Source organism: Pholcus phalangioides, unplaced genomic scaffold (genome assembly GCF_987345545.1).
Source record: "Pholcus phalangioides strain wild (caught in Gottingen) unplaced genomic scaffold, Ppha-v1.0 ptg000001l_1, whole genome shotgun sequence".
In the NCBI taxonomy this organism is placed as follows: Eukaryota; Metazoa; Arthropoda; class Arachnida; order Araneae; family Pholcidae; genus Pholcus; species Pholcus phalangioides.
This window is the reverse complement of record NW_028301594.1, coordinates 8,738,851-8,765,105: the sequence shown is the minus strand read 5'-3', so window position 1 is coordinate 8,765,105 and position 26,255 is coordinate 8,738,851. Positions and strand designations below refer to the sequence as shown.

Genomic DNA, 26,255 nt, shown 5'->3' with positions numbered 1-26,255 from the left:
GGCTTATACACGAGTATATACGGTATTTTATTTGTTTTTTTATTTAGGGGAGGGGGAGGGGTTTATATAAAAAAACTTTTTATATCATCTTAATCATTTTACGGGAATGAAACTATCACACCTGAGTTATCCTCTCAATTCTTTTTTTTTCATGTGTTATTTGAATTTTAAAATCAACAACCAAATTTTTTGAGAAGAACACCTAAATTTTAAAACATCTTATGTGGGTGTTGCGAACGTCTTCGGTTCTAAACCCGAACATGAACGAGTGTTGGTCATATTTTGGGTTGTAAAATCTGATTTTGAACGCTAAAAATAGAAAGATCACCATGTCTTTGTGAATATAGCGTTTTCAATATGAGAGATTTGTCACTGAAATTGCATCATAGCGAGATATCAGACCCTCATTGTCGGTATACGATTCACCTTCATTTTTATCTCATTTTATACCACTATATGTCCAATTCCCATCATAATCTAACCTTTTGAAAGTTTCCCTAGGTTACCGAATACACAGGTGTATAAGAGATTAGAAGGTTTCTTTCATATTCTTAAGGTTATTGTGCGGTAGCTAAGAAATAAGAAGAAAATAAGATCGATTCCAATTCTGGAACGAAACTCCCGAGACTCCTCTTTGAATACATATTTATAGGCGAACGAATAAAAAAATCGCTACCTCGAGGATACATATTTTCTTTCAAGGTAAACGAATATTTGATCATAACACGACTTCCTAATATACGTTCCCGTAAACATTAGATGCCCCCAAACAGTAACTCCATCTCTCGGTATAAGAGAAACCGTAACTTTATAACAAATGCATGAGCCATGAATTTTTCTTTCCGAGCACAGATTCAAGGATGGAGAAATGATAGGAGGAAATAACGTGAAATAAGATTCAGGAGAAATACATATCTTCAATTTCCCGCGTTTCATCGCGTATTCCATCGACTTCTAAGCTGATTCTTCCAATTCAGTTGAAGAAAGAAACCTGGAAATACACAATGATTCTGAGGCAAAACGTATATTTTTACTTTTTTCTTCTAGAAGAATACTTTATTGGGGTTTCCTAACTCATGGGAAACAAGAAACATCCGGAAAAATAAAATTGAAAACTTGTTAAGTCCTTTTCTGTTCATCGGAAAAGTTTTTCCGAGCATTCCGCCTCGATACCGGTTCTCAAAAGCATCATCGATTTTAAGAAATAAAACTGTGAAAATATTTGAAATGCTTTTTATGGATAAGAACGTCCAAGTATTAGAATCCTAGCTGTACATCTGAATTGTCTTATGTATCCAGTTTATGTGATTAGAAACTTTATTAAACACGGAACCAGTTCCACCGACTGCACATAGTCCTTCTACCATGTTGGTGGCAGTGAGAAAGCTTGAAATTCCATAAACTTTCCATTGGTTGCCGTCTTTGCAAGCTAATGGTCCACCGCTATCGCCCTTGAAGGATATAACGTAAAATAAAACCATTTAATATCCATTATGCTCAATAGGTTTAACGACAATTCATATGAGTGCCATTTGATATTTGATAATTATAAAAAATTAGTGAAAATAACTTATTGATAATCACTTTTAACGTTTGGTATACAGGGTGCCCTGTAAGTCCTAACTCGATCTTTATCTCATCAACCGTTCGCCGAAGAGGTATGGTTCAAATTCAGAAAATGCTCAAAATGTGTTCAGAAATCACCCTGTATCAGTTTTGAGAGTGATATAAAATACAAAAATCCAAATTTTTATGCAATCCTCTTGTCCTCTAACTTTCAATAAGAACCTTGACAACTTCAGGAAAACCTCATGTTTTAACTGAAATATTTGAATTCAGATACCGGAGAAGGATTGGGAAAAAACAGCATGAACCCCTAACGGACTGGATTTCTTTCTTCAGTTTATGCCGTTCTTTCCCAACTTTGCCCCGATTTTCGGAACTCAAATATTTCCTTGAACATGGCACTTAGAAACGTGAAATTTTCTTTGTTGGATTCAGAAGAGAGACAAGGCAACTTTCTAATAAGGGTTTTTTAGGGGAGGGTGTCCCCCCCCCCCCCCATATAAAAATGTAGATTTTTGTTTATTTTGTGGTACATTGCATGTGCACTCTCAAAACTGATACAAAGTGACTTCTCAACATATTTTGAGCATTTTTAGACTGAAACCACATACGTTTACGACAAACGGTTGATGAGATGAATGCCGAATTAAGACTTGCAAGATACCTTTGTATACACATATATATATTTAATTTCAAGCAAATTAACCGCAAAAAAAAACCCAATTTCACTGAAAAAAATTAAATTCATGGTTATTCAGTGAATTCAATAAATTCGTAAAAACGTAGAAAACTGAAATGACTATCTGATATTCAAATTTCTATATCAAGATTTTAACATAGTAATACCTTATGGGGGATTGTATGAAAATCATTGAAATCACATGCCTTGTTATAACTACATATACAGTATATAAGGTAAATCACGTCCCGTATAATCAGTTTGATATAATTACGTACATGACATATGTCTTGGAGGCCATTCCTGCTCTTGGCGCAAATCATTGCGGTATCATTAGTTCCTGGACAGTGATTGGTTGGCAATATGTACACTTCTGCTTGCTTTAACGTACTATGATGGCCAGAACCTACAAATTGAGCAGAATCGAGATGAAACATGAGATTTGATATTGTAAATTCTAAAAATGTTCTCTAATTGTTAATAATATTTTTTACCTCAAAATATCTCAAATTTCATTTTGTTTCACGGATGAATATCCAGGTTTTCTATTATTAAAATTCCCTCATTCCGCATCAACGAAAATATGTCCCTAAACATTTGTCAACAATCAAGGAAATATTGGGATGCTTCGTTTATGACATGAGAAAGGCATTTCAGCTAAAAAATGCCCTTTTGGCAAAATGATAATTCGTTATAAAAATATCAATTTATGATTGTTTCATAAAGGCAATTTATGCAAGCATGTAACATGTGAGCCCCTTGTTACTTTTTTTTACGCTAAAAAACTTTCCAAGTAGACTGGGCATTACGCATTACAGAGTGGTTATAAATAAACTGACGCTACTCAGACGTAAGTAGCGCACATTCTGAAGGGTATTTTGAGGAAACTTAGTACATAGGCTAGATGGGCCATGGGAGAATAAAAAGATTATATTAAAATTAGTTCAATTTTTGACCACCAGGTGAAGAAGTGACTTTTTTTTTTATCACAGGTAACTTTTCCCCATTTTCCAAATAACGTATCTACCAAGTTTCAATGAAGTAAGTCTACTTCAATAGGCGCTACACATGGTTGAAAGTATAATAAGTATAATTAGTATACTTAACGTGACACTACTAAGATAAATCATACTGACACTACTCCGACCAATGTAATGCTCATTGAGGTGGATATATTTCATTGAAACTTGGTATATACGATATTTGGAGCATGGGAAGAAGATAACTGGGGTTAAACACCTGGTGGTCAAGAAACGAACTATTTTTATTGCATATTTGTTTTCCCCCATAGCAGGCCTCAGCAACCTACGACCCGCGGGGCACCGAGTGACCCATTTCATAATTTCAAGTGACCCACTTGAGTTCCGAAAATGAAGTACAATTATATATTGAGTTTATAAAGTATATACCCGAAACGTCTTAATACACACATTTTGGTTGATTTTGATCCGCAGCCAAAAAGGGTTGCCGACCCCTGCCCCATAGTCTATAGGTCCACATATCCAATGTAGCACGTTTCATCATCAAATCACCTCCAGCAGAATGGGCACTACATGTGTAGCTAGCTAAAATTATCTATAACGATCTTGTATAATTTGGTTTTTATAAACATTCACGTTAGAGGTTAGGGAGCTAGCCTCTCACTGTGTAGGTCTGGGTTTGAATCCCGGTTCGGGCATGGACGTTTAATAACACTAACAAATTCCTTGGACGGATCATACTGATCCCTTGGGAATATGTGAGGATCACGTTCACATTATTAAAAATTAATATTCAAGGTATAACTTGGAATATGAAGGTGAAATTATTATTACTACTACTTATATTACCTCTTGTTAAGCCCCATCCGGTCGCGAAGCATCTAGCTCCGACATCCAGGAGCTGTCCAAGATTCGGTAGACAAGCTGGTTTTACGTAATCGTTGAGGTTCACTGGAGCATTTAGCTTCATTAGGGCGATATCGTCGTCAAGGCTGATCGGTTTGCCGATAATCTGCGTAAATAAATACCTTAAAACGATTAGAGCAGTTTCAAGGTTTTTATCAGTGCATTATTGACATGATCAAAACATTTAATTCATGATTCAAATTAATGATTCCGTAGAAACTGTCACAAAATTATTGTTTGTATTTTTTTGGTATATTCAAAATGGTTGAAAAGGAATTCAATAACGACATTTGCTGATTAATTATTTCCTATATGTCCTATTCATCGATTTTAACAATCTCATTGAAAAACAAAGCATTTGATATTGCAATGGATACAAGGCGGCACATCATCCTGTTTATTGAAAATCTAAATTTCAGTTGAGACGTGAGAAAATTTCATAATCAGACGCATGTAATTTAGCGGTATGTTTGAAGAACAAAATGAGCAAACAATTTTTCTTCGTTTAACGCCACATCCCTATTATGTCCTCTTTGCTCCAGAGGTACACATATTTGTACCACATTTTAACGGTTTTAAATGGTTTGTTTTCAAGATTCTTTTTTTTTTCAAGACCTAAGGTATTCACATGTGTAAGTAACTCAAATGGTCCTTGTATAAGGTTATCAACCAAATTAATTAACTAATTTCTTTTTTAGGCATTTTGACATACAGTAAACACAAATCAGTCAAAAGAAACATTTTTTAATAGTCAATTTTGTCCCTGGTGCGAAGTAGATAAAGCATATATGACCTCTTAAAGGCTGTAAACAGAAGAACAAACAAAACTTCGAGAAACATCTGTCTTGTAATGTTAAATTCGATGACTAATGTCGACTCGATAGGCATGAAAAAATCATGAAACCACTCCAATCATTTTTTACACCCTGTATAAGTACGATGAAGCTCTCAAGGCTGCTAATAACCTTCAGTATCAAAGAATATTTCCCATTTGTATAAATCAGTCACTAGTATGCACTCAACAATTACTCGTATGATGGAAACTTATGCAAATAATCGTTATATATATATAGTCGATGATTTATAATAATTACTTCTCTTCCTGTGTATCCCGGATACATCACAATTATTTCGACATATCTCATCTGCTCGTGATCATCGGTTTTGAACCTGTGGTGATTTCCTACGTGTACTCTCCAGTCTCTTGCATGGCCTGAGCTAAAAGGAAAAACACATTCCATCTTAACTTCGTGATTAGATTATGTCGAATGTCCGAAATAAATGTATTTTTATGTCATCTATGGAATGCGATTAGAACGGAAATGTTTTCCTGATATTTTTCCGAAAGTCTATCTTTGAAATGATGGGAATTTTACGTTGCGATGACTGATTTCAAAAAAGCACCATAGTTGATTATTTAAAATAATCATGTCTTTACGTAAACTATATTTCGACATCATGTCCGTGTCGACTAAGACATTCATGTGACATACCTAGCTCTAAATATATGTTCCTGCTAATGCAGTCATGTTGTGACACTATTTATCTCGTCAAAAAGGATTTGCGCATGCTGGCTAAATGTCGGAGAGAGAACTTTCACCGCACTATTAATTTTCCCAACAGTTGGAACCATCTTTTATATCACCCCAAACGTGTAAGAGAAGCTTTCATTGACTCTTCATTTTTACTGACATGAACAATTTCACGTACCCTTGCAGACAGTGCTGAGCAGTCATGACCCACTGAGGATTAATGAGAGTCCCACCGCAGTAATGACTATTTGGATAGAAATTCATGAACTGCAAGTCGACTTGCCATGGCCAGCTTCCATATCTAGCTCCGATTCCTCCGACTATTCGATCGGTGTAGGCGCTATTTTCTACGGGAAGAATGTTTCCAGATCCACATTTCCAAGGAGCTGGCTTTATTCCTGGAGCAAGAAACACGGCTCATAATAATTCAGATACACATTCAAAGACATTATATTTCTCGAGGAGTTTCTCTCGTTATTTGAATATAGACCAGTCAAAAAAAAATTCAGTGACGAAGCTAAGTCATTTAAATGTCAGTTTCTAAACAACTTATAGTAGACAGCAGAGATCTTAACCCATTATCTACAACATTATGAAAAGTAGAAAAAGAAAATGATAATAAATATACTGGTAACAAAAAAGAATTATCCAGTAAATTTTTTAGTTAAGGTGTACTCAAATTTTCCAAAAAAAAAAATTTTCCAATTTAAAATACTACAAAATTTTCTGCTTCTACCTGTGTTCAAAAAAGTTTTTGTTCCACTTGTAATAAAAATATTTTTTAAAATATTTCAATATAAACCGCTGGCAGGCATTACACATGTTAATGTTTTTCACTAAAATTCGTTTTTCTCAAAACTAAGTTTTTTTGTTAAATAAGGAAAAAATTTTCGAACACCACTCATTCAAATGGCTTGAACCTTTGTGTGTGTCTCAACTCTAAGGTGTTACATACTTTAACACGAAGATTTGTACCTATCGAATTGATTATGAATGATGACTCCATGTAGTAGGATTTTGTCAAACAAAAGTCAAGCACGTCTAGCCTACGCTGAATGTTGCAGGACTAATGTGTAAGTAATTGCGGTGCATGAACATCAATCATATTTCGAGGACATGCCCTTTTGATAACTTTTTCAACGTAATAATATTTGTATTAAAATACTTTAATGTGCAGTCAATAGATAAAAGGTTGACCAAGATGACTAGTATTTATATATTGAGTATATACAGTTTTTCTTTCTCTTGGAAACGCTCGATCCACAACGATTAAAGATGATTAATAATATTCAACGAGATCCCTTTTAATTTTTATTATAGATGGCAGCATATCTTTCTAGGCTGCATAAATTCAAATACCTGAAATAATTTTTTTTGGTTTAAAATTTTCGATGCGATTTGGCTCGACCCTTCATGGGCGGAGATACAAGGGTGTATGGGAGGCATAACCCCTTCCCCGTGGCGTGAATGGCGGATACAACTGATTTAATGTTACATTAGTAATGCATATTCATGTATGTCATGGGTTCTTGACCTATGGGTCGGGATCCAAACTTCAGTCGCAGGGGCTCCTAATATGGGTCGTACGAATCTTTTCACTAATCCGGTTAAAATGCATTTGTTGCACTACTGGTTTCAGTGGTGCCTTAATGCTTCCTGGGCTGGGACCCAGACATTTTTGGGGGGACCTCTTGAGAATTCTGAATTGATAGAAAAACAACAAAATTTGAGAACTAATAAAAAAATCATTTTAAATTGATGAAAAATTAACGGGACAGAGAATTCCAGAACAAATAAGAATTTAGAAGTCAAAATTCAGAAATTCCAAAATTAAGAAAAATGCAGAATTCGTGATTTAATGAAATTTTTTTAGTATATTATGAAAAAGAAGTAATTTCAAAATCTCTTCTTCTCTCTCAGTGAAAGCTTTGTATAATTTCAGAATCAGTGAAAGCCTTAAATAATTTGAGGCCCTCTATTTGATTTCACGGCCTTCGGCTCAAGCCCTGTTAGGCCACCTGCTAAGATACCATGAACTGGTTTGACTAATTTCTCAAAATAAACAACAATTTTGTAAATCACAGAAATACTTAATCTTTCTCAAACTAAAAATAGACTGATGAGTCGCTAAGTTTATCATGTTATTGATCTCGGGTCGCTGCTGAAAATGGTTAAGAACCCCTGATATATGTGAATTGACATCACCAGCCCCCCCCCCCCCGCCACCAGACTTTCATCTCTATCTCCGCCTATGCGACCCATACATACTAAACTGATTTATTTAAAAATTGATATCTACAGTTCAAGGTCTTCCACATTTATCTTTTATCGAGATAGATGGAATCTTACCGCAATTTTCCTCATCAGTTCCGTCCAAACAGTCATCTTTGCCGTTGCATTTTTCACTGGTTCTGAAACACCTATTGTTCTTGCACCGTTGTTCCCCAGCAGCACATAGTTCTGAAGAAACGAATATACGGCACTTCAAAACATAGTTTTATGAATACACCAATGCTACAGGATATCATAACTCTTAATTTCACTTATGGAATGATTTTCCCCATTTACCTGTTGGAAGAATTGCCTTGTAACGTGCTTGGAAGCCTTTCTTACCGATCATGTAATCCGAGCGAAAACTCAGATGCATACCGTTCTGCGTGGAAACTATTGGATAAGATGGAGGTTCTTCACCACAATAGACACCGAGATCTTTTCCTCCCGAATCTGGTCCGTCCATGACGAACACTTTGTCTCTTACACACAATTTTGCGGCTTCTAGTTCCATTTCAATGAACGTCAATTTTATTATCTGATTAACCAAGAAAAAAATGTAGAGATTTATATGCAAGATTGTCTCCGCTTTGGAAAAAACAACAACATTTGTTTAAATAAAAAACTATATAAAGTTTGGTTTAATTTATTCAAACTCAGTTATAACGGCACCTTGGCTATAACGAACGTCCGGGCTGAATCGTATAGAGAATAATGCTAACAAACTCTGCTTATAACGTCCATGAGAAAGCAACGAACTCGGATATTTCGTCTCTTTCGCTTTGTTTTTATGGAGATTTCTGAAGAAATTTCTATAGAATTAGTGCTCATCACATAACGGGCGGTGTTTCTCTGCTGCTTTATTGGTGTCTAACGGTGAAAAGAAAAAATTACATATTTGACACTCCGACTTGCTCCTCATTGACGTTACCCGTATGCGAGACATCGAGGTATTTTCCCGCAATAATTCCCAACTTTTTTCTGTGTGCCGTGTAATGTCCTTTTACTTCCCGTATTTAATACAAATACAAATACAACGCCACAACAGGCAAAATGCCCAACGAGGTGGCTGATAAAAAGATGCCCATAAAAATATGGATGTCATATGTTTCAAAAATACAGCAACCCAATTAAAAATGAAATTAACAAAATTTTCTACGGAACTTAACATAATTTTACTAGAATCGAAGATGAAGGTAATTTGCATTACCTATGAACTGTGCCGCAATTAATATGACTGTAAATAGTCATCTCAAACATTTTCATATTTAAACTATTTTTTACCCATGAAATACATTTTAAATCACTGCAGATGTGCTGTAGCATTGTATATGTAATCAAAGGTTGTTTGCGAGCAGTATTTGTTGATGTCGTCGATATTTGACAACATTTTCGGCGATGGCTCGTATTTTCGATCCTGATTTTCCGTATTTTTTCGAATAAATATAGTCAACTATACGATAATGAAATAACAATTTTACGATTGCTTCTGATTATATGTTTCACCAAAATAGCTCTTGAAAAACGCTAACCACGGTTGTAACTACAAAATGTCATGGAATCTATGATGTCGTTATAACTGAGTTTGACTGTAGTTCCTACTATAAACAAACGTAATAATAAAATGACCGTGATGATACCGTTCCTGGAGCAGCTTTTATTGAATAATCGCAGTACATATTATCTGGGTATGAACCTTCTTCAAATCCCGGACTGTATATGTCACCTTCCGGGTTTCTGATGGCATCAATTACTAGTGGATACGGTTCGTGGCCGTAACATCCCGGCCGGTTAACTACAAATGCAAATAGAAGAAATACTTCCTATAAAAATCAAAATGCGTACCATTTAAATAACAAATGTACATCTGATGCAGTTATCTACCTGTTTCACACCAAAAAAACTAAAATGTTTCCTAGTGACTATTTTATGTACTATTTTCCTTAGAATGTATCTTTGTTTCCACTCCGTATCATCAAAAGCCACAATATATACTATGGTCAGAGTCATTTCTTCATTAAATGTAGTGTGTCACTGTATTATGTTGCTGCACCGTTATCGCACCATATAACATACGCTGATGTTACGTTACCGCTAGCTTTGTATAAAAATGTGGTTGACGATTCGCTCTTCACTTGAATTCAACTTGGTCTTTATTTACGGTTATGCACACCAGTTACTTGTTTTAAGTTGTATGGTTTTTAACCATGTTTTGTTAACCAGTTTGTTCTGAAGTTATAATTTTAATAAAATAATCGTAAATTCAACAAGATATGGAGTAGTAGTAATTTGCGAACTCAGACAAATAAATTGTTATCACCATACGGTTCTGAATAGCGATAACTTCTTGAAGCTGCATCCATTAGTTATAGATGCCTAGAAAAAAGGAAGTTGTTTTACGATCACCCTCTGTTTTTACTCGTTACGTCACCTCGACTGGATCGAAGACGTGGTCCCAGAAAACGTCGTTATAAAGGACCCCCCCCCCACTCCATCATTTCAAGGAAATACAAACGTTCTATTGAATGTATGAAAAAAAATATTCTTAGAACAATCTATTTTTTGAAGAGACAATAAAATTTGAATAATTGACATATCAACTGTTGATAAGGTTTTCGCGACCATGATTTGATGAAAATTGTTTGTTCGGGTTCGAAGACCGTCGTCCGTTTGAGTTAGTTCTTAACGTTTCCCCAACACCACTAGTGTTGTTGTACTCATCAACCGTTCGCAGTAGAGACAGATTTAATTTAAAATAAAACCTACTCACAATGCGTTCAGAAATCTCTCACAACCAGTTTCGAGAGTGAAAATACACTGTTTCATAAAATAGAAAAATCTAAATTTTTTAGTCCCCTTGTTCCCCTAACTTCCAATTAGGAGGTAGTTGCCCTGTCTCTTTTGAGGCAAAAAAAAAAAAAAAAATCTATATTTATATATAGCGGATATTGCAATTAGATGAGTGAAATTTTTTTTCGTTGACCTAAGAAGAGACAATGCGACAACGTTTTGATAGGAAGTTGGAGGACTGGGGAACCGTATAAAAATTTAGATTTTTTTATTTTATGACACACTGTATTTTCTCTCCGGAAACTGGTACACAGTGATTATTGAACACATTTTGAGAATTTTTCTAAATTAAAATCATACCTGTACGGTGTGTGAACGGTTGATCAGAAAAAACCCGATTATGAATTACAGGACAGGATATATAACAAGATCCAGGCATATTCTATGTTTTTTTTCACGGAAAGACTCTAAATTGTTTCTAGAAACCTGTCATAAATCTTCAATATTTTTAGCATATTGGGAATTCTTCGCCATTCCTTCTATCGATAAAAAAGCAAAATAATAATTTTCCAGTACCTGCTAAAGCCTTTCTACAAAAGCACAAAAACAAAATCACGGCATATTTAATGAACTGCATGACGGAGAGAAACAGTATCGAGAGACTAAGTAATTGGGAAATGGAAGCATTGATATTAGTTGTCTGCGTGACAGATACACATTGATAACTGCAGTTCAGGCTGTGGGAAAAACATCAACACGCGCGATAGAATCGATTTCAACGAATATCAAAATCGGTTAGTGATAAAAAAAATCCGACAACAGAATATTATCATAAAGGAAATCATTAAAATGATTTATTGTGACATGAATTTAAATTCATATATTCCCTCATACCTAATATATATCGATTTTATTAGTATATTAAAGCTTTCTTGAATTGAATGCATGATATGCATTATGGTTATTGAAAGAAATATGTATTGCTAAATGAAAGGAAATTTCTCTTTGAGAGAAAAAATATTCCATTATCTGTTGATATATAATTTCCAAAAATTGTTGAAAATTGGATATTGGCAGTTTATAGCTAGAGCCCGATAATATGGAAATGCGTATGTGCATATGCATTTGAGTATTTCGGTTTTTCTTAGCATTAATGCATGAAAATTCATAAAATCAAAGAATTTTCCGAATAAAAGAATATTTTTCAAGGTCAATCACTTTTTAAAAAAATAATTTTTCAAATAAATATTGTTCATAATATTTTCATGACATCGGTTTTTTTTCCGCAGGTGGTATTTAGTGAATTAATAGAGAGACGTTTTTATAGTACTTTCCAATCATCAGCTGTTCCAGTTTCCAGAGATGTTTGAAGCTTTCAATTTTTTTTTAGAAATAGAAATAAATTATTTTATCATTGGTATTTCGTTACTGAGCACAGTCACGACTTACTAGAAATTAGAAATGCTATAATAACAAATATGTAAAAGGTATTTGTGCATATGCAGTACATGCATATGTTGGGCTTTTTAGTAGATGAACATTCACAAGAAAATATGCAATTTAAAAACTAAATTTTATAAAACAATATATGCAGATAAAAATATGCATTTTATCTGTTTTTTTGTCGTGGAATTAATTTTTTAACGCATGCCTTTGTACATATTTTGGAATTTTTAACTTTTTCAGGGTTTTTAATGTATATTTTGGGTTTTTAAATGAATTTTTTTTTGTCTTTTTTAAGGGCATATTTTACCACTTTTTGATGCATATAATCTGGGCTCTACTGATAAGTATGGACAGAAATGAAGAAAAGTCAGTGTGTATCTAGACATATGAACATGTGTCACAACACTCAGATCACGCTCATTTTCAAGTGCATATTTGCATAGTTTAAAAGCATATTTCGCCACTTCTTTATTGCATATAATCCGGGCTACGTTTATAACCAATACAGGTTGTCTAATATTGTTTGCACAGCGGATATCTCTGTAGCCGTTTTCTTTAGAAAACCACTGCACTAACAATGAACACTGAGCACGAAACTTCCCGGGGGACCCCAGCTCATGTAATTTAGTGACATGTTAATAGAAGGAGGCCAATTTTTGGCCTCCCCCCCGAATAAAACACGGATAGAAAAAATTAAAGGGTTTTCATTTATTCTGTAATTATTTCTTCGATTAATTATCAATTTTGATCTTAAATACATTTTTTATTTATTTATTTACAATAACCCCAGAAGGCATGAAATGCACTTATACTGGAAGAAAAAAAAAAAAAATAGTCAGTACGGGAAGCACTTCGCATACGGAGCCAGGTTGAAATCCCCAATAGTGGAAGCAAATCTTGCGTAGGAGGCACATACAAGTTCTGATGGAAGACTGTTCCATATTCTTGCCACACGGCATCTATATCCGTGGAAAAAGCAATCCCTTCTAGCCATTGGTATTCTTATTTGGAAGCGATGCCTACGTAGGTTAACTCGCCTGTCTATGATATCAAAGAAAGGCTCTCTCGATGGTAGATAAACAATTTGGTGGACTAGTTTGTAGCACATCTTCAGATCTGCAGGCGATTCTACGCCATTCCAGTGAGTGGATTCCAGTGAGTTCCATTATCGAGTCGGAAAAAGTTTTGACTCAATTAGTTTCTGATTAAATTAATTAATTCTGATTAGTTTTAATCTGAAATAGTCTAAATCATAGTTCCCCAAACTTTTTGTTCCATCGCTCCCTTCTTCAGAGAAATTTTTCTCTCATCGCCCCCCAACTCAAGCGAATCCATAGGATCCTATGTTATACCCGTGGCTTCTATCGCCCCCTTGGACTTTTCCATCGCCCACTTTGGGAAACACTGGTCTAAATGATTCTTTAGTTATTTAGTTTGGTAATTCTGAATTTATTTTCCTTCCTCAATATATCTTGAAATAATTTCTTCCAATAATTATGTGTGTGCAAATATTCTTTTATAGCTTGTGAAATACTTTCTATCAGAAATCATGAAATTATCTTTTTCATTGATTTATAAGTTAATTTTTTTTTCATTAATTCTGAAATTATTTGCTCGAAAAATTCTAAAATTATTTCTTTCAGTAATTCTGAGCTGTAATCATTTTGTTCTGGAAGTATTTCTTTCATTTATTTTTTACAGTTGGATCGTTTTCAAGCGTTTTCTTAAAATGATCAGCGATTAACGACAAAAGGCTTCGAGAGCCAAATGTGAGCTGAAGACCCTTAACTTGCGTGCTGAATATGCGAGATAAAGCTTTCAAGTAGGGCTACTAGAAAGCGAGCAAGACAATTCCTAAACATGTACGTGGGGACACATGTGCACGCATCTTCTCAGCTTTGCTCCTTCCACAACAGATGACACCACTGCACTAATAACGAACAACTATTGTTTTCCAACCAAAACAGAGCCGCTTTCAATATGTATACATTTTTATAACCGTCCTTTTCAACGGAGGGTATTTATTAACCAGGCATTCAATGTTGTTTCACCCCTTTTTGTTTGTTCTGAATTGGAGAAGGAAGAGACCGCCTGATTTTTCAATAAATTACCTCATTAACATATGGGCCCTTCAGGTAACGCCCGTGGGACTTCTCGTGTGCATAGGGGAACTCCACGTTAATACACCCGATTTGTATGATAAATAGCGAGTGTCGCTTGCGCAAATGTCTCATTTTCCCAAGCGGAAATTTGACGAAGCCCACATAATTTTATGGACTCCGATCAGGGTTTTGCCCTCCCCCACGCCCCTCCGGAGGCAGATTTATAGTTTTTCGCCATAAAAAAATTTTCAATCCTTCACCCATTATAGTCTACTTTTCTTGGTTACTCATTCCTCCGAATTACCCGTCCTGGACTGCAGCCCGCTAAACCCCCTTCACTACCCTGTAAATATGTCTCTGTGTCTAACTCATTTTTTTGGTCGTTCGCATTCTTTTACATACTCTGTCACTGTTTTCTTCCATCGCTCATCCGATCATTCTTTTGATCACTCACATACTTGCACACGATATTTTGGTCACTCACATTCTTACAGACTATCTGGATCAGGGGGTTTCCAACGTAAAACTTCTCGTGAAACCCTTGATAGTTATAGGGCTGTCCCTGTGGAACCCTTGATGATAAAGAAGCTGTTCTACGGGACTCAAACAGAATTTTCAATACTTATCTAAAAAAGTATGTCTCTACTGCCGTTCCAACGCCATCATAGTCCCAAAGCCAATAAGAGTGTCATAGTCCCAATGACAGTGGGCTTAAACACCAACTCTTAATTTACATATTTATTGTCATAGATCATTGTGCTAGATGTTACTGTGGAATGCCCCTTGTAAATGGAGTCCCCGTGTCGTGCCCGGATGGGTCTCATGTGTTAAGATGGCCCGGGGTGTCCCGTGAGGTGCACGTAAATTCCGCAATGCGAGAACCGTCACTTATAGTAGATGTGTGAGAAATTTCTAAAAATAAAAAAACTTCCTTTGAAATCCTGATGATTTTTTCGGTTCCATAATGAAACTGAAAATGACATGCAGGTAAAACGCATTTTACCCCAATCAGATCGATAAAATACTCGCCTAAAGTACCAAAGAATGTTTAGAGGTATCGCGCGAGTTCGATACCCGTTTCATTCTTGTCAGAAAACTTTCCTGATACAGGGGTACAACAGAAACGGCCAACGTGACCGCAGAAAAATTGTTACCGCAGGGAGTCCCCATCTATGGGTTAGCTCATCAACCTCTGATGAGTATAAAAAACTAGCCTGCTGTTCGGAATTGGCAATAAATTGTAGGTCCCGGTCTAATTAGCCTTTGTACGCAGAAAATTACCGTAGTGCGACATGATCAACCCAATTATCTTGTTCTTTTTTACAACTTCACTTTTCTTCGTTTTTTAGAATTCAATCTCAGCAGACGTGATTTTCTTTCTTCATTTCCACAAGAGAAACGGGGCAACAACTTTCTAATTGGGTTTTTGAGGACTGGAGAAACCTCGAGACACCCAGGCTCTGTCGCAAGAAGCAACGTAAGCATTTCGGCTCCCGGGATGACCCGAGCATCTCCGGCAAAGCAAAAATTTATTGATACGCCAAAGATTACATATAGTGCATTGTAATGAATCGAGTGAAAGTCAAAGTGTGTGTGCGTGTGTAACGGGCACCGATAATAAACAATTATAGAAAGATGTATAAAATTTTAACGCATAAGGTGCAATCAGAAGTTTGATCGATCAAGGATTGATTGTATGATAGAAAGGCGGAGCAGGCAAAAAACCACTCGAACAGTTCAATCCACCAAGTCTAGTTCACCCTCGAGCACGGTTGAAGAGGTTGAAAATTTCTTCAGGCTTCTTCAGATTACGGATTCCTCCTGATTCTCACTTGCAAACAGTGCCACCAGGGCTCTGTCGGGGTGAAGACGAGGTGATCTCCTCAACGGGGGAGCTGGTACCTGAGTTACGGGAGCTGGAGGTGTCGGATCTCTCATATTCTATGGATGTTGATAAAATAATTTCAACAATTTTGGTTTTTGAAGACTGGGTGTCCGTCTAAAAGGGTTTTTTTTTTAAATTTTAATAACTATATATACAACCTTCTACAATATAAATGACTTATCTAATGTGGTCTACGCATTATTTGGATACATTTTTTATTTCGAAGTATGCCTCTAGAATCCACGGTTTGCCAACAACTTGTAGTGCGTGTTCCCTTCATATTTATATCAAGTAAACTAATATTTTCTTTAAAAAATATTTTATTTTTTTAATGATCTATTAGAAAATTATATGAAGTCGCAAATAGTTTCATCAGTCGTTAAGAAAATATTTTAATAACTTTCAATAAGAAATAATAATGAATATATAATAGAAACATGAAGATTATTCTATTTTTTTTTCTCATTTGCATACCATTTAGAAGATAATATTTTTTTAATTGAAAATCAATGTATTGTACATGTGTATTTTCTCATATCATTCCGAATCGTATCTTCGAACAATATTCTGAATCCAGTCGATTTTGTTAGCAACTCTGTTGTACACAGACATTGCTTTGACGGCACACAGACCGGACATCATATTCGATCTTGTGACATAGCTGGCTACACCAAGGACATACCATTTATCCCGAATTTTACATGCTAATGGACCACCACTGTCTCCCTGAAAAGAGACAAATTTGCTGATGGATGCAAGTACCATGAACAAAGTTCCATGAAAAAAAATTAATTTAATAAAATATTAATATATATATATTTCAAATACTCGTCACTGTAGTTGAACACAAGATAATAACGAAATATCAAACGCATGCGTTTTAACGATTGTCTCACATCTCTGCTTTTCTCCCTAAAAGAATAATGTACACATTTATTTGAAACATTAAAACGGCCCACAAAAATTAACGAGCACAGTTCCTGAAATGCTCAAGTTAGGAATCCGCAATTCATAATATGGCTGTAATTTACACAAACATCGTTTAAGAGGTTCTTCTTGAGCATGTCGGTGGCATAAAAGTTACATAAAGTAGTTTAATTGAGCCCTATACTGCCAATATTCAGTGGACATTGTCAATTCTTGATTCAATCTGTGTTTTCCATCTTTGGAAAAAGTCTTCGGTCGCTGAAAAAAAAAAATGGAGACAAATGAGTCAGAAGACTTCTCTGGATGCAGATGTACATTAGACTTTCTACCTTTTGATTTTAGGAGTTGAGGACTTGTATGGAGAAGGAAATTTCATTCGTCATCACGATTTTTTTCTATGTAAATTGCTGCCGCATCGATATAGCTTCTTAGACAGAGTGAAAATCTTGATGGTTAATAAAATTTCCATTTCCATACATGTCTCCAACTTCTAGAATCAAAAGGTAAGCATTCGTCCAGAGATATCTTCTGATTCATTGGTGTCTATTTTTTGCTTCTCGCAGCTGAATAAGTTTTCTGAAGACGGAAAACGCTGATTTTTCTATCAAGAATTCGGCAATGTTCATCGAACATCATCGATGCTTCGGTGGTTTCATGATGTCTGACAACTGTACTTGATGCTCATCCTATAGAGAGATTGTGGAGTTTCGTGCTAAGAATAGAGATGATCAATTGCAAACCGAATGCTATCAGCTCTGTAATAGCCACAATAGGAGCGATGGTTGAGGTTCAATCCAGATCTGTGCCGGAGAAATCACTTTATTGATGCATAAAATCAACAGTCAAGGTCAAAGATGGCCACAATACAATGCATTCGTACGATTTCACCACGCGTTCTCTCATAATGCCCAATCAAATACATAAGTAATTTTGCCTTAGAAGAAATGTCCCGTTTTTCTCACCGTAATATTAAGATGGAACTTCTAGGTCTACATAAATAAGCACGAAATACATGACACATATTTGATTGTGAATCTTGCATGTTCTAATTTTGTGAAACAAGGAGGAAAAGGCAATTTGGAATTACGGGACGAAATTAATCGACTTTATGCGACTTTCTTGCCACCAATATGCTCAAGAAGAACCGTCTTAGAAGATGGAAATGCAAATATCCATACAGCCATGGCCATACCATGCTGGAAACACCGGTCCGATCACCGAAGTTGATCGGCATCGGGCGTAGTTGATACTTGGGATGTTGCCCACCTGTGGGAACGCGGTTGGCATCCTTTTTTGTTCCAGACTCTACCATGAAGTTGGGCTGGAACAGATTTCAGCAACGGGATAAGCCCGATGGCTGAGTTCTGGCCTTCATTCTTTCATTCATCATATATTGTAAATTTCGGCTTCTAATTTCCAAGCCGTTCTAATTTTTCGAAACAAGCGTCATTTTTAGACCAACTTCTTTAGATAGTTGTGAAATTAGTTAATAAATTGGAGATTTACGTGACACACGCCAGCAGGTTTTCCGCGGCTATGCAAACAAATTGAGAAGTTCCTATAATGTCCACAGTCTTTGTCTGACATCACGTATAGCTCCGCTTGTTTCAATGCGTCGCTGCTTCCGGTTCCTAAAAGAAGAACAAATGATTGATTCTTCCCATTTGTAATAAAAATAAATTTTAGAGAATACAAGTATTGAGCGAGGATGATGCTACTCTCTGCTATCCATACAAAGGTTTTCTATAACTGGCTGATGCGAAGATGAAATTTGGAAAGAGAGAAAATTCAACTGCCCTTACGGAGAATCGAACCCAAGTCCTCCTCTCACTTGCGCTTCGGGGAGCGCCCCAGACTTCAAAGGCAACGATTCTCAATCTTTACTTAAAGCTCGTGTGCGCTGAACGCGACCGTTCATGGACGGTCAGACCAAACTCAAGCCGGAGCTCATAATTGCTGACACTGCTACCAGATGGCGACTTATCCGAGGATGATGCCACTCTTCGCTATCCATACGAAGATGAATTTAGGAAAGAGAGAAATGAAGAGTGACACCATCTGGTGGCAATGTCTTTTAAAATATGAATTTTGGCTTGAGTTAAGTCGGACCGTCCATGTTCCCGTTCAGAGCACACGAGCTCTAAGGAAAGATTGCGAATCGTTGCCGTTTTGGTCTAGGGCACTCATACGCCAACTGAGAGGATATGGGTTCTATTCCCCGCAAGGGCAGTTCAATTTTCTCTCTTTCCTAAATTCATCTTCGCATCAGCCAACTATTGGGAAACCTTCAAATACAAATACAACGCCACAACAGGCAAAATGTCCAACGAGGTGGCTGAGAAAAGATGCCCATAAAAATATGGATGTCATATATTTCAAAAATACAGCAACCCAATTAAAAATGCAATTAACAAAAATTATAAAAAATATATATATACACATGATAAAATATGATACAACGCATATAAAGAATACTTATGGTTGTCTTATTCTAAGAATGGATAGCTTCTCGATTTACCCCAACATGTTTATCGCATTTCTTTTTAAACGTGTCAATTGTGTTACAATTTACTGCCTCCGGGGGTAAGCTATTCCATTTATTAACCACTCTATTAGAGAAAAATTCCCTGTGACACCATAGCCTTGCATTGTCCCGCACCAATCGATACTGGTGTCCCCTTGTAAAAGCAGTCGATTGGCGGTGTACTAAAAGTTCATGGTCCATCCTATCCAGCCCATTGAAAATTTTGAACACTTTGATCATATCTCTTCGACACCTGCGTTCATGTAAACATATTCAAAAAATGAAGTCTATCTTCATAACTCAAGCCTCATGTGCCAATAAGGACACGCGTAGCTCTTCTCTGCACCCCTTTAACCAAGTCTATGTTCCTCTGTATGTATGGTCTCCAAAACCTTACAGCATACTCCAGTCCAGGACGAACTAAGACTCGAAAAAGCGGAAGAATTACTTTAGGAGAACGCGAAGAGACATTTTTGAAAATGAGACCAAACATTCTATTCGCTTTTTTGACCACCGCTGAACAATTTTCAGAAAACCTAAGCCGCTCGTCAATGAGAATTCCCAAATCGGTGACCCTAGTTGCATCCGGGATTGTGACACCATTCAACTCGTAAGAGACCGTGGGTTTTCGAACCAAAATGAGCGACCATGCACTTATCAACGTTAAACGTTATGCTCCATCCATTTGCCCATGCTGCAATCCTGTTTAAGTTGGTCTGGAGCAACTCCCTATCGCATAAATGGCAACACCATTGGCAAATATGCACAACTGGAAGGAAGGTCTTCGACGTTATACCAAAAGTGGGTAAAATGAAAGAAGTCATGCCCAGAGAAATAATAATGTTCCTCACAGAACACGGTCCATTCGGTGAATACATGCAAAGGTTCAAAATCAGCCAGACCAGCACGTGTAGATGCGGCCATCCGGGAAGCGTGATACACTATGTGACACAGTGTGAGTACACAAAGGGATACCATTTGGAGGCGCCGCCGAGCGGAAGAGAGATCTTGTGGAAACGGAAAATTATTTTGCAAAGATCTGCAACGAGAAAACTATAACAAGTCTTGGGCTATTTGATGAATAATAAAGAAACTATTTTGATAATAACTGAAAGCAGGGAACAATCCACTAATGATTCGGAAGTAGAATCTGAAACAGATGCAGATTCAACATAGAGGGGCGCACTTATATACGCTGCTAAACTATAATATTTTAGTAATACACCCTGTATAAATTATGAATGTTTTTGTATATACAATTTCATAGTATGATGGTGGTTTAGTAATTGAATATTTGTATGAGCTCATTATGGCATTTGTTGTGAATATGTGACGTACATAGTAATGTTTATGTGTATCAACAGTTATATAAAATTGGAAATTTATATTATGTAAATAGTGTATATTATATAAATATATTATGTAAATATATGTATGAGAAATTCAAATGTGATCGCTGCCACCCAGCACTGTGAACGGAGGCTGTGTTTGATTGTTCCCGCCGCACTTTTATAGTATGATAGTAATTTTGTAACCTTGAATATATATTTGTATGAGCTCAGGGTGATATTTGTACCCAATACTACCTTCATAGTAATGTTTATGTGCATTCCCAATAGTATAAAAAAGGGAAATTTTTGTAAAGTAAATAATGTATGCATGTAATTCAAATGTGAATCCCCAGCACTGTCAACGGAGGCTCTGTTTGATTGTTCCCGTCGCAGTGCGGGCTATGTGTGCATTCTGTGTGTGTATATATTGCATGTTCTGTAAGGGGAAGAGCGAGCAGAACACACTGTTCAGCGCTGTGGACGGAGGCTTTGTTTCTTCGTTTCCCGTCACAGTCGAGGCGCTGTATATATGCAATTTGTATGCATTGTGTACTTAGACCATTCTCAAATCTCTCCCACTTCAACATGCCAGCTTCTTTTTCTTCTTTCTTGTCCACAAGTCTTTTCCATCCTTCTTTTGAAATCCCAGGCTGCGGTCTCCGGCCCTTATGTGCCACTGGGTGCACGTGCAATTTTTCTCCCTAGTCATTGGATTCAGTCACCCATTTTAGTCAAATGGCTTGTACGTTGCATCGAGTTGATGGCTGTCTTCATGGGGAGAACGACGCGAGTAATTCGAAACTTGCGAGCACGGGGCAAGGGGAGCCACCACTATAAATCTTTGCTAACTTTTCCGACACAACTCTGCCTCTTTTGAGGTAACGGAAGTAAGGTGCTTTGCATCAGTCCGGGGCTGTGAGCGGTTCTATCTATCTATCCCTATCGCATTGATTCCCGATTACCCCCATTAGCTTCACATCATTTGCGAATTCGCTAGTAATCCCATCGATACCCTGATCGAGTTTATCGATAAAAAGGGAAAAAAGTATGGGGTCAAGGCCACTTCCTTGAGGAACTCCACTGTCCAAACAGAGAATTCCCCGTTCACCATATTTGGTATTCAAGTATTGACTCAGTATTTAGTTAGGACACATACGTCAGAAGACAATTTTTCATTCAGAACATGACCTATCGCCAACTTATCTAAAACGCTTCGGACTCTCCAACAACAAATTCTGTAACTGTGGTGGTAAAGGGGACCTTCTGCACTATTTTACACAGCGCCCGTACACCAGCGATGCTCATTTTGCATAAGTAAATCCATGTTGAATAAACATATGGAAGAAACAAATCATTTGGTCGCAAGTCCTCACTAAAAAGATGGGAAACCTTATACATTCTATGGAGACTCATATGCATATATGGTACACCAAGACTAGACCTTCTGCTAGCCTACCTCAAGACTCGGACACATCCACGATTTCAATCTTATCAGATTACTCACCGCCTACTACTCGAAGTAAATCCCTGCTACGGAATGGACTAACAATGTAATCAGAATTCAGAAACTGGCCTATTTCAGGCTTCTTCACACAACATATACAATAATCCATATTTTGAACCAATTTTAGGTAGGTATAGGTGTTATAAAAATTTACCTCTGGTTTCACCCCATCCAGTTGCAAAACACTTTGTTCCAACTGGTTCGACTTTTCCTGTGGGAGGTAAACACGCAGGCCTTACACCTTCTGTAATATCTACTGGTGCGTTCAGTTTCATCAGAGCGAAGTCATGATAAGAAGAATATCTTCTTTGTAGCGGTGCCTGAATTAGGGAATCGATTGTAAAATTATTTAAAAAATCATTCAAAGTTGTGTTACAGAGGAAGTACTATGCTATGAGAAATTCATGGAACTATTAAAAAAAATTAAATAGCATTGGAACCACCATAAACTTCATGACATGTCTCGTTTTTCAAATGGTAAGGTGATACGAATAAATTCTTCATCACACAACACTAACCTAAAAACATGGCCACACTTGTGTCAAGGCTCTCCCAATACATTCCATGGGCAAGTAGTGTGGCCGCTCTATCATAATGGCAATAATCGTCAAATGTTGGAGGCTGGAAGGTATTGGAAGGCTCGTCTCGAGTACCTTCCTGCTTCCAACCCAAAGTAAAAGGCAACGCCTTCCTTCTCGATCTGCCAATCCGTCCGGCCAAACATTGGTCGAAGAAATCAAACAAACACGAAGAGTGTTCTGGAAAAACAGGTTCTGTTAATTTTCTTGGCAAATATTCGCCAAAGAATATTGGGCCAAGGTCGGCCAGTGTGTAGACAGCCTATGCCCCTGCTGCTTCTTTGCATCAGGGAAAGGCAAATATTGGGAGCAAATATTTGCGAATGACCATTGGGCCAGTCTTGACACGAGTGTGACCCTGGCTTGAGGGATGAGTATAAGCGGTTGGTTAAAAAGTACATATAATTCTACTGCTTTGAAATATACAGTCGACCCCACTTGAACGGAGAGATATCAATAGTTCCAGCACATAAAATCCAATTAAGTTCGTATTCGATTACACCTGAATTAATTAGTTTGGCTACATACAGAATCCGAAATGTATCAGAACAACGATTTTTTTAAATACGAACAAATAAATAAACGAAAATTTTTGCAGATATGCTCGTATCAGCATTTATGTCAATAATGTCACATTGGATGAGTTCAATTTAAGTGAGGTAAAATCACATTGCAAAAAAAAGAAAAAAATAACATTAGATAATATGCTAATGCCAAAAGTGAAGAGAGAAGTCATAATAGAAACGTAAATCATAATTATGTACCTTTTCATCTTTTTTCCCGGGATAGACCACGATCTTCACAACGGATCTGATCTGTTCGTATTTGTCTCTCTTATATTTATTGTGGTTGCCCAGATGGATTCTCCATTCACGCGGCGAAGAATCACTTCAAAGCGAAGATAGAAAAGCTGAGATAAATCTATGCGAATCAATTTATAACACAAAATCATTATAAAGCACATAGAAAACGTTATCAGCGTTTTACTCACCGCCCATGGTCGCTAACGCAGTGAGCCGCGGTCATAACCCACTGGGGATTGATGAGGGCGCCACCGCAATGATGACTGTTAGTGTGGAATACTGAGCTTTTTTGCAAATCTGCTTGCCACGGCCAACTATGAGGTCGAGCTTCGATGCCTCCTACGATACGATCCATTCCGACGTCAGCGATTTGCTCGATGGGATGTATGGAGCTTATACCACAAGGATATGAAGTCGGAGGAAATTCTGGTTAGAACGACAAGAAAATATTATTACACTTTACTTTACACAAGATAAAATATTATACAATGCCCATAAAGAATACTTATGGTTGTCTTATTCTAAGTATGGATCGCTTCTCGATTTACCCCAACATGTTTATCGTATTTATTTTTTAAACGTGTCAATTGTGTTACAATTTACTACCTCCGGGGGTAAGCTATTCCATTTGGTTAATGTTAGTAACCATGCCTGTGTTCCAAAACCAAGTACTGTATTTTAACGTGAATAAGGATCCCCCCCCCCACACACACATCCCTGGTTTTTTGGCTTAAAATTGGGGGAAAAGTTGTATCAAAGATATTTTTTATTTTAAAATAAAAAAAAATATACAGGGTATGAAGGGTACTGGCGAGTCGTTGATCCTAGAGAGACATAGAAAACATGGAAAAAGTATCAATATAACATGTGGACTTCAGATATGTCAGTCATATATTGTATAGGAGTTGTATAGTTGTTGAAATAAACGTTATTAATATAAAACGTTATTAAAATAAACAAGTTTCTATGTGCTATATTCACTGATATTTTAAACGGAGAAATTCTGGGGAAAAACAGCATAAAATAACGGAAAATTAGTTCCCCCAACTTTTCTCCTATTTTTTTAATTCAAATATCTCCACGAATAATTGCACTTGGAGACGAGGAATTTTTTTTCTTGGCCTAGGAGAGACGGTAAGACAACTTTCTAATTTGAGTTTTTTAGGACATGGTAGGCAAATAAAAGATTAATTGATTATAAATAAAAGATTAATTGATTATAAATAAATTAATAATTTTTTTTATTTCATAACTATATAATCCCTTGCAATAGGAATGACTTATTTTAGGTTTACACGTTGGACGGATACTTTTTCTAATTGGACATATGCCTTTAGAATCAACGGTTCGCCAGTAAAATGCGGCGCGGCCAAAGGACTTTCTTTACTGCACTGTGTTATATATTTTTATTCGTTATAGAAATCGTTAAATTCCTCATCATTCTCACACACACATCTGAAGTTTTTCTTTTACTTTTTTCACTATTTTTCTTTTTCTTCTCTTTTTTATTACTTTTTACAGTTGTTTTTTTAATAATTAGTGTTTTTTCCCGTTATTAGTATTTTTCATATTATTGTACTTGCTTTTACTAATTATATTACTATTATTATTATTTTATATTATTATTATTATTTTATATTATTATTATTATTTTATATTATTATTTTATATTATTATTATTATTTTATATTATTATTATTATTTTATATTATTATTATTTTACACAAAAATTGCCACGTTTTTAAGACAAATAAATCACACTGGTCGAATGGTCGACGCGTTTCGGCTCTTCAATGGAGAGCCGTCATCAGGACCTCGTGGTCAGAACTCACACGAATGAAGAGTGATGTTTACGTCTGGTCGTCCGAAGAGTTCGCCTTTGTATTTGCTGCGTCCGAGTGGTCTTTGGATGCGAATTGGGGAGCCATCTGTTGTAAAGTGTTGAAAGTTTTTTCACGACTGAGGTTAATAAAGCCTGTCCAAGCTGACGAAATAGGTGGTGTGTTTCTTCCATCATTAACGAGGAAATTCTGGCATGTTCTGATGAAATATCCCTCGAGAAAATTCAATTCCGAATTGTGTGTTGCTTTTTTAAAAACAAATGCTTTGTCAAAATCAAAATGATGTGAATGTTGCCAGCAGTGTTGGGCAATAGCCGAATTATCCGTCCGTCCCTTCTCAACATGCTTTCGGTGTTCGAGAACTCGAATATTTAGATTTCTTCTAGTTTGGCCAATATATCCATTTTCACAATTCTTGCATGGGATGAAGTAGATACCAGATTCTTTGGAGGGTGGGATAGGATCTTTCAGATGGGAAAAGGTGAGTATATTTGTTGGCTGGAATATTGTATGGAAGTCAAATTTCTTGAAGATAGAAGAGATCATGAAACTTGAAGAAACGAATGGAAGAACAACGGTATTAGAAAACT

General features: G+C 36.4%; 1 protein-coding gene across 1 annotated transcript in view; it reads right to left on the bottom strand.

Annotated features, from left to right (window-relative positions):
- Positions 1-1,219: 1,219 nt before the first annotated feature.
- LOC149089821 (transmembrane protease serine 9-like) overlaps positions 1,220-26,255 on the bottom strand; it is a 57,726-nt gene continuing 32,690 nt past the window's right edge. Inside the window, exons 15-28 of the mRNA XM_089234777.1 lie at positions 24,013-24,250; positions 23,786-23,909; positions 22,598-22,763; positions 18,591-18,715; positions 16,701-16,883; positions 11,301-11,424; positions 9,575-9,729; positions 8,232-8,472; positions 8,013-8,123; positions 5,842-6,061; positions 5,226-5,349; positions 4,075-4,237; positions 2,524-2,651; positions 1,220-1,451 (exon numbers count right to left, since the gene is read on the bottom strand). Coding sequence (XP_089090903.1) covers positions 1,266-1,451; positions 2,524-2,651; positions 4,075-4,237; positions 5,226-5,349; positions 5,842-6,061; positions 8,013-8,123; positions 8,232-8,472; positions 9,575-9,729; positions 11,301-11,424; positions 16,701-16,883; positions 18,591-18,715; positions 22,598-22,763; positions 23,786-23,909; positions 24,013-24,250 — 2,288 coding nt within the window. The 3' untranslated portion in view covers positions 1,220-1,265. The remainder of the gene's footprint in view (positions 1,452-2,523; positions 2,652-4,074; positions 4,238-5,225; positions 5,350-5,841; positions 6,062-8,012; positions 8,124-8,231; positions 8,473-9,574; positions 9,730-11,300; positions 11,425-16,700; positions 16,884-18,590; positions 18,716-22,597; positions 22,764-23,785; positions 23,910-24,012; positions 24,251-26,255) is intronic.